This window comes from Chaetura pelagica, unplaced genomic scaffold (assembly GCF_000747805.2).
Source record: "Chaetura pelagica isolate M959 unplaced genomic scaffold, ChaPel_1.0 scaffold3, whole genome shotgun sequence".
Lineage (NCBI taxonomy): Eukaryota > Metazoa > Chordata > Aves > Apodiformes > Apodidae > Chaetura > Chaetura pelagica.
The window spans coordinates 12,064,392-12,074,171 of record NW_009952974.1 but is presented as its reverse complement, the minus strand read 5'-3'; the positions used below and the strand labels follow the sequence as shown (position 1 = coordinate 12,074,171).

General features: G+C 37.0%; 1 protein-coding gene across 1 annotated transcript in view; it reads right to left on the bottom strand.

Moving 5' to 3' along the window:
• Positions 1-4,247: 4,247 nt before the first annotated feature.
• ITGA6 (integrin, alpha 6) overlaps positions 4,248-9,780 on the bottom strand; it is a 22,344-nt gene continuing 16,811 nt past the window's right edge. The window contains exons 20-25 of the mRNA XM_009996150.1: positions 8,886-8,984; positions 8,406-8,516; positions 8,226-8,324; positions 7,744-7,869; positions 6,185-6,314; positions 4,248-4,610 (exon numbers count right to left, since the gene is read on the bottom strand). Of these exons, the coding sequence (XP_009994452.1) occupies positions 6,207-6,314; positions 7,744-7,869; positions 8,226-8,324; positions 8,406-8,516; positions 8,886-8,984 (543 nt within the window). The 3' untranslated portion in view covers positions 4,248-4,610; positions 6,185-6,206. The remainder of the gene's footprint in view (positions 4,611-6,184; positions 6,315-7,743; positions 7,870-8,225; positions 8,325-8,405; positions 8,517-8,885; positions 8,985-9,780) is intronic.

Below are 9,780 nucleotides of genomic sequence, written 5' to 3'. Positions count from 1 at the left end.
AGGTGATTAAGGGAGTGGAACATCTCCCTTACGAGGAGAGGCTGAGGGAGCTGGGTCTCTTTAGCTTGGAGAAGCGGCAACTTGATGGGTGACCTCATCAATGTTTATAAATACATTAAGGGTGAGTGTCGGGAGAATGGAGCCAGGCTTTTTTCAGTGATGTCCAGTGATAGGACATGGGGGAATGGGTGCAAACTGGAACAGAGGAGGTTCCATGTAAACATGAGAAAAAACTTCATTACTGTGAGAGTGACAGAGCACTGGAACAGGCTGCCCAGAGGTTGTGGAGTCTCCTCTGGAGACTGTGTGATGTGCTGTAGGTGATCCTGCCTGGTGGGGGGGGTTGGACTAGATGATCTTTTGAGGTCCCTTCCAACCCCTAGCATTCTGTGATTCTGTGAAATGGTTCTTTTAATTGACTCAGTAGTTGCATTATTTCTTACATTCCTGGGGAAAGTATTTTACTTTTCTGTCCCTTCCTCCCCTATTCTCTGATGACACTGAGATTGAAAAATAAGAACAGCACTGTGTATTGATGGCAAGAGGGGGTATATGTTGTTCTGTGATAGGTAAGCAGCAGCAAGGACACTTACGCTTTTTTAAAATCTGAGTTCTCTGCCTCTGTCTTCTACTAAGACCTTTGAGGCAGGTGTGGACCTGAAAAGGTGCTGCTTGCAAACAGCCATTTTGCAGAGCTAGAAAATTAAGACAGAAGGGGGTCAGTTTTCAAGTATGAAAGAGGTGAATTGAAGATCATTTGTTGTCCTTGTTCCCTCTCCCCAGTACAGTGGCAGTATCACACCTTGGCTGGGGATTAAGGCTGATATTTGTGGCACTGTCTCAGGGTAAGGAGGTGCTGTTTTTCTCATGAGGATCATGATTAGGACTCCAGCAAGGCTTATGAGATTATAAAAGGGGTACAGTAGTGTTTATGAATTCACAGCCTGGGAAGACAAATGGATGTTTAAAGATGTCTGAAGACTGTGGTAAAAACTGAAGCAGCTGCTTGCACAGTCACCATAGGGAAACAGACTATTTGCATTCTTGTCACACACAGTGGATTGTCTCACCAGCCAGATGAAGCATGTGCCTCTTCTGGCTCATAGCACTGGCTGGTTGCCTGTTTGTCATCAGAGCTTGTTCTCCTGGGTTATGCAAACCAGCAGCTGACAGTTTCACCCACTTTGTGCTGTGAGAAGTTGTGTCAGTTGTTTGTAGATAAGGAGGTTTCTGGTGCTGGGTAGCTGTTTACTTAAGATACGCTGCTGCAGTGACACTGTCATTGCCAGTGGGTGCTCTGAATGGGGATTGGAGTTCTAGTGCTGCTTTCAAAAAACTTGCCTTCACCTTATGTTGCTGACTCCTGACATCTGCATCCTAGGACCCTGTTCTGTCTCTTCTTCCACATTTAACTTCTGCACAGGTGGTTCCTGAAACTATGCTGTGATAGTCCCTTACCGTGAAAGCTTCTCTCATAAGACATCTTCTGTATTGTGACAGCTAAACCTCTGTGAAGGTACTGCAGTTTACTAGCAGTTTATTTATGTACCTTGGGCTATATTGTGTGTTGTGTATGTTTATATAGACACACACACTGCACAGAATCACACGCTATTTTTCAACTATAGTACATTAGGTTTTATACCTGCACAGATATACATACATTTTATGCGTACAGTATAGATAAGCATATGTAAAACCTAACATAGTGTACTTTGTATGATCAGCTACTTAACTGTTCTGTATTTTGTCTCGTTGACAGAGATTTATGAGTGTAGTTATGTAAATGAGAATAACTTTAATAAAAGCAGGTTCAGTACATGTCTTTGATGTGTTCTGAAAGATTTAGCAGCATCTTCTCATTCTAGGTCTGGAAATTTTCTCGCTGTGACAGCAAACAGTGGTCTCCATGTATCCACCTAACCCTTCGGGCTTTGTTGCATCAAAAGGTCCTTCCTTTCAGCAAAGGTAAGCAAAGCATCCTGTGAAGGTTAAATGGAGATAAACCACAGATTTCATCTGGGGGTTTGTTTTTTCCACATCTCTTTGGCTTTTCTGTTTGTTTTTTTTTGTCAAGTTAAAGCTGAACCCTGCTACTATGTAATTGACTGTCAGTATTAGGCTGCCACAGCTAAATGCAGATAGGTATGTGATGTCCTTCACTAATTTGGGGGGATGCATCCATCTCCTCTAGTCACAGGAAAATGTGTCTGGCAGGAGAGCTTTTAGGAGACTGCTTGCTTTGAAGGTAAGCTGGGCAGCATGGGTGAAGTGTGGAGAGAGAGAGGGTAGCTCTGCCCCTTGGGAGGTGAGCCTGCTATGCCAGACTCCATGACTCTTACCAGTGCTGGAATCTGCAGCAGCCAGGCTGCAAGTGTGAGATTGTGTGTTATCTCCTGTAACCACCTTATCTGCCCCCGTGCATAGTGCAGGGCTGCAAGTTACAGCAGTACTGAGAATGAGACAATTTGTTAAAGTTTGCAACCTCCAGCTCAGTCTTCCCATGGAAGTTGGCTATGGCTGCTTCAATTACTTATGGAAAGAAATCACTTACTACCAAAACAATGTTTCATTTTAAAAAAATTTATTTCACACTTCTATACAAATATCCACAGGTAATTTCTAATAATGGAATGATGTAGCATTGCCAGTTGGTATAAAAAAAAAAAGTTTGAGATAAAGGGATACCAGTGACATGACTTATTTTTCAAGAACTTCCAGTTTAACACTGCTAAGACATTCATGCTCTTAGGTGAGGGCCACAATCTGCTTTTAAATCCAAAAACATTTGTCATGCTTAGCCTGGCTTCTGATGCTACTCAGCCTTTTGGCCAATAAGCTAGAATTTTTAAAGCTCAAAAACTGAGTAACAGCTAAAATACACGTGTACGTGTTCTTAAAAATAAAAATCTATTTATTAGAAGGAAGAAGGATATTAAATTAATGCGCTTTCTATAATGATAGGTGACTACACCTTCCAAGAAGGTATATTCAAAGTTAGTAGTAAAAATAAGACATTTGACAACTGCCCTCCTAGCAGATTTTTACCCTATGAGGGGGGGGAAAAGTACCAAGAGGTTTTTGCATAGTTCAAATCACTAGCAATTAACGTGCATACTTTTTGAACAGAATTTTGTTTCATGTGGAATAAGCAATTGTGAACTAAACCTTTGTTCTTAAATAGTACCAATGCTTTAGAACATGGGTAAAAAAAGTAAACTCTTTCAATAGTTTAATGAGTTATGTTAAAATAACTAAATGACTGATAAACACAACATTGTGGTTCTGTTTTATCAACATTCAGGTTTTCCAGAGAATTCAGTAGTCTCAACGTGGATCAGCATAGATCTCCATAATAAAAGTAAGTTAGGCACTTACAGCCTCCTTCAAGTGCTATATAACAGTTGCAGTAGTTGATGCCTTTTGCCAAACAGGAACTCCTTATTGAAGCTGGAAAGCTGTTGCCAGAGAACTCTCACTTCCCGCAGTAAGTATAAAACTATCTAAAAACCCTACTTCTGCTTGGTGTCCAAATTATTAAATAGTCTGAAGTAATATACAAATCATGTTACAAAACCTGGTAATTCCCATTACATAAAGTTACAAGTTATCAGGAGAAGAGCCCCCATATGCATCATTTTAATAAATATTTACATTTTTAGAAAGCGTTGGCACCTTCTGTGACTTACTAAAATGCAATGAAAGCCTCAGTTCTTATAGTCTGAAGTTCAGTGGATCCGACAAGGTTCAGTTAAGTCTTTGGCCTAACAGTTAGTCAAAGACAATGATAAATAAATACAAAATGGACTAAAATATATATATACAAAAAGTACATCTAATATTCAAGCCTCTCTTTAAAAAAAGAAACCTGTGTATATTTGTGAGCAAGAATCACACAATCTGATCTTAAAAAGAAAAACAACAAACCGAGCAACATGACCTATTGCACATGTAATTTAAGATTATGCTTTTTGTTAAGCCCTAATTACTGCAGCAGGCAAAGTTTATGACTAAAGTAGATTTGCAGGTCTCCAGATTATACTTGAAAAAAGCGTGCTAAAGGCCACTGTGTGTTTATAACAGTCTGTGCAGTGAGGGAAGGATGGAGAACCTGTCTTGGCCTTAACCATGCATTCCTTGCATACCTAGGAAGAAGGTTAGGATCACCGGAAAAGGCCACTATAGTGGTTTTGCAGAAAAGACCCCAAATCAACACAGTATCTTCTTAAGCATAAATTAGATCTGAAGGGGAAAAGAGGCAGTCTGGAAATTAAATAATGCAAATAAAGTCTGTTGAAGCAATTTTAACTGTGCAAACAAAAGCCTCAATATAAGTAGTAATATCTACAATCGAATGGTGAATGTCCATAGTGTTCACAGGTCTAACTCCATTGGCATTCCATTAATGAAAACATTAACCTCTGTCTGAACTTGGTGAAGAGTGTTTTTCCCTAAGAATAGCTTTCATTTTCATTCCATTTTGTGAACCACTGCTTTGTCTCAAGGTCTTTGCATTTCCCGTCTTTGATCTGTCGCTCTTCTTTTCGAATTCGTACAGCGTGGTATCGAGGGACGCTGTTTTCGTACCTAGAACGCTGGAAGAACCCACACTGGGGAAGAGGAGAAAAAGAAGTTCAGGTTGAAGTTGCTACTGAAGTACAACTACAGAGGCAGTAAAGTCCTCCTTTGCTCAGACATACAGGTAAGAAAACTGAAAACAAAAATGCCTAGGCCAAAAATGTAGCTGTAAAAATGTGAGCCAGCAGGTCTACATTAGTTGTTCCAGCAGCAGTTGAAGACAATTGGCATACTCTGACAATCTGGTAATCTAATACCTTAAAAATATTCCACTAATTTTATAAATTTGTTCTACAAGTTTTGTAAATGTTGTCTTATAAAGCTATTCACTTATATAATGAGAAAAGTTAATGCTATACAAAGTAGATAGTTCAGGAAAGTTTGCCTCTCCTGAATCAGGGGTATGTAATTTAGTTGTCATCCTGTATGGTGACATGATTTATCTCTAAAAAACATACAGAAAGACTTCCAGGGCCTCAAGAAAAGTTACAACCAGGGCCTTGTTTTTCAAACCACCATCTCAATTACACTCACCTAAGCTACCTACACATATGCAGTATGAGAACATGAGTCCTGCTTAGTTTGCCATAGGATAAAAATCAAACATAACCTGAAAATTTTGCCAGATACCAAAATACAAGTCTCCTTAGATGAAATTAAGCACAGCTTTTATGCCCTATGATTATTTTTTTTTTTTTTATTCAAAGCCACTTTAAAAACTGATTTTAACAATTGAGGAATGAACTAAAATTTATTTTCAAAACAAAGTGGAGTTCTGGCCACAGTGTTACAAAGATTATGATTGGTAGCACTCAAATTTATAACCTTATGGGTTGGTCACCTTATGATTTGTCCATACTATTTGGGAGGTGGGGGTTTTGTTTTGTTTTTGAAAATATTATTAGAACTTGCATGGAACTGAATTTTTAAAAAATTACATCCAGGCACAGGCCAAATCTCTAGCAATCTCTTAATTAAGATTTCTTTAAACATTGTCATATTTCACTTACTAATTTCTCCTCACCCCCAATCCCAAGCATCACTTATTAATATATACATGCATGTAATATCTTGAGTAAAGGTTGCTAGAAGCATAAATCATCATGCATCTAGTAGCTTCAGCAGAGGAAAGTGTTCCTAGAAAAGTATACCTTAGGATTGAAGGAAGAGATGTTTCTACAGCAATTCAATTCTTGTTATGAAAACCCCTTTCATAATAAGCAACATGTATCTTTTAGCATGCACTAAAGGTTAGTAAAGCAAATTTGTCTATCATCCATATATTTTTAGCTTTGAATCTTAACTCTACAGTGTTGATTACCATCACTCAAGCTTAAAAACTTACTAATGCTAAAGCATAAATTAAAAGACTAAAAACATTATAATATAAAGATGCTTTCTAAAGAAATACAAAAAACTTTTTAGACCAAGGTAAACACTTTGTTCATGTGCAGCAGAAGCTGAAAATGTATCAACAGAATGAGCAAGCAAGTACGATAGGTTGAAATCCAGAAGTTAATAGAACATTTGCAATCAAAGCCTCATAATTAGCCACCACAACCATAGCATGTGCCACAGCTAAAAATTAAATAATATTAGCAATTACCAAGTACAGAAGTAGATCAATACTATGCATCAGAAGTAAGCCTCTCTTTATCAGATGGCTGAGCATGGATCTCAGCCTTGTGATATGTGGCATCGTAATGATCTTTCTTATTTCTCTTGAAGAAACCACACTACAAGGAAGCAAGGTATTTAGTCAGTTTTTGTGGACTGGAAGAAGTCAAATCTATTAGATCTGACTTAACTCTGATCTTCCCATTATCCCCTCAAAAGCATAAAAAGAAAACCCACAAGAACTCAGCTGCTTCTAGATTTGTGAACTTCTTGGACTAACACCTCTGTAAATTAATACAATAATCTGAGGTAAAGAATTTTGTTAGGCATTTTGATACATTTGTAATGCATGTTTTTGTTGGCTGTTTTGTTTGGTTTTTTTTTTAACAAAAGCTATTATAAAGTATGTCCATAGCAACTAAAGCTGGCTGTGAAAAGCAGACAGAAGGCTATACAGAAACCTATTTGTGGACTAGTGCTCAGGATAGACAAAAAACAGAGTAAAACCAAACATAAGTAGTGCTTTGACCTATAGAACACAAGCATTTGTTGAAGTGTTTGTCCTTTGTAAGATGACACAGTTTGTCATCAGAAGAGGCATCTTGTTCTGTGTGAAAATGTGTCTTTTCATATGCAGTGGAACAGTAGAGGTTACAACTTGACAGTCCCCCCAAGCGTTAAGTCATCAGCACGATCTGCAGCAGGGGCTGGGCATTTACTAGAAAATAAGTCAGAACTATCCTGTGGGAAGTAGCCTGCAGCAAAAAGTAGCTTTTCAGCAAAAAGAATTGCTGCAGTTTCCCTAGAAGAAAGTGACAGGATATTATTCTTCACCTCTTCTTCTTAATAACCCTGTAACAGCAAATACCAACTACATATGCCTGTAAAAACCAATAGAAGAAATACCAACTACATATGCCTGTAAAAACCAAGAATAGAAAGACTGTGCTGTTATACTTGGAACCACAATTAGCTGGGGAAAATGCTAAAGGTAGAAAAATAGGTAATTTATTTATTCTTTTGGAATTTTGTTACCTTCATTGTACACTCTTATTTACTCCTTTAGGGCTTCTAAGATAAAAAGCCAGTTTTAGAGAAAGTCACCAACACATCTGGCTGTGTATTACTTCTGTGTCTTTTGGTTATTTTCATCTACTAGCATTTTAACTGTATTTCTAATGTTATGGGAACAGAGTCCAGCTAAAACATTTGTAGATAGGTCACATGATGTTTTTACACCTAACTGCAGGAGCTCCAATTAGCTGTATCCACCCATAAAAAAGTAACTATGGCTTCTAAGTATTTGTATCACATTTTGCCCAGAGCTCAAAATACTTCCTTTGAAGGATATGGAATGAGAAACTTTTCATTACAAATTTTCCTATGTAAGCATTTTCATTCCTAATATTGCAATACTGAGAAAGTGATAAAGGTAATTAATAGTTTGAGTTCCAAAAACACAAAAAAATACTTAATAATTTGCTTAGTTTGCTGTCTTGTCATTTTTAGACTAGGAAATGTAAAATAACCAGATTAATAAAAACTCACCTTCCATAGTAAGAATACCAACAGTGCAAGCATCAGTATTCCAGCAAAAATAGCTACTGAGATGATCCACCAGGGTACTCCTGTATAAAGTGCTACTGATTTTGCAGGAAAGACAGTAACACGCACCTAAGGGAGAGAAAAATACATACAGACTGAAAGAGCATTTAGGAAGCATCCATGTTTAATATAAAGCTGCAATTTATACAGACATCTCTAACAAGATGTGTTCTCTCATCTACAATCTCATTTACAATTACAAATCTCATTTACAATTTTTTTGAAGAAAAAATTCCTCGTGGTATAATTTTAATATGAGAGGAATTTTTTCCAACCTGATTAAAAGGTAAAAACAATTCAAAACTCAGTTAAAAAGCTAAAGTTTTAGCTACTTTTCTTTTAAAATTGGTTTCTTTTACAGTATTTGAGATAGGATGGAATAATCACAACCATAACATATAGTTGGCATTAAATGTTGAACCTACCTGAGCAGCTTCATTTGTGAGCTTAACATTCTCAGCTGCAGCAGGAACACTGATCGAAGCCCTAACAAGGATGTCCAGATAGTTCATTTTGGAATATTCCTGTTCCAAAATAAAATATGGACATTAGACTCAGGACACTAAAGAGCTCTGACCTTCCAAAAATGTCATATGAGAACTTACTTCTAAGAAAGTACTGTTCCACAGTCTGGAACGCAGCACAACAGATGCCTTGCTGTCAAAACCCTTCAGGGGACATTTTATGTCCACACAGCGTGCATTCACATTACAGTCCTGCAATTACAAATTTCTATGAGTAAATAAAAACACATCCTGATAAATTGTTTAAGTCCCTTCCCCCAGGATTAAAAATTGGATTATATGCATCTTATTTATGTGCAAGAACCAAAATCTGTTTGGACTGACAGCAATAGGAAAATAGAATGAAGATGCTATTTTATTTTAATGTAGATAACTATGTAGAAATTCCTTCCTATTTCTCTCTCATCAGTAGATAATTTAAATGATCAAACTTTAAAAGCATCGATACTAGGATTTAAGATTAAAATAAAGCAACCTTTCAACCCTGCAGAAGTCAGAAAATCCCTCTTACAAGTGCAGGAGACACACGTGATGAGACTACAATAGATGCAATATGCTTACCAAGGTCTTGTATTTTCTTTCTGAGAATAAAGAAAACGCTTTGCTGTCTGTAATCTGCTTCTCTGCAATCTCACGTTTCCTTCTGGAGTTATGAGATTCCTAAAAGGAAAAAAATAGAGTAAGAAGAGTTTTAGTAGTTTATCTCTCAATTTTTTACTCCACTCAAGTGATGTAGTTGTACATCCCTACTAATCTTCATTTATTGCTGGTAGTAATCTGGACAGTTACTAGAATTTGAGATTACCTAAAGAAAGGTCACCTGACTACTTTCTTTAATAAGTCAAGGGAGTTTTAGATTTATAAAGCTTTCAGTGCTGTTTCCATTTTTGTTCTACATAAGGGGTATTAATGTTACTATGCCAGAAGAGTAAGACTGTGCCATGTTCAGTAGATGCATTTTTTAACTGTATACTAGTTACACTCACTGAAAGTTGTTCTTAACTAATGCAGTGATCTAACAAGAATGGGTTCATCTGCATGTAGTTTTGGTGGTGAAAGTTAAAACAACTCCCAAATTATATGAAAAAAGTAATGAAAATAAAGGTTAGGGAAAAAATCTTGCTAGATAGACACAGTGAAGGGCTATGAAACTTTTGCTTGAGAAAACCTTTTTATCACATTTGTTGTAAATAGATACATCCCTTTCTTTTTAAAAAAAAACTACATGGAATTCCCCCAGGCTGGGGAGATGTTTACAGTTGTTTACTGTTTTCTGTGTAAGAAGTCAATTTCAATAATGCTGATGAAATTTGTTAAAGCAAGTGGCAATTTCATCCTGTAAGCATATGACAACAGTGTCTATTGCAAAAACAGCCATCACACCAGTGTCTATCCTTCAGCATATTGTCCTTATTAACTGTTATGGAGACTCCTAGTAAGCTGAAGTCTTGATACA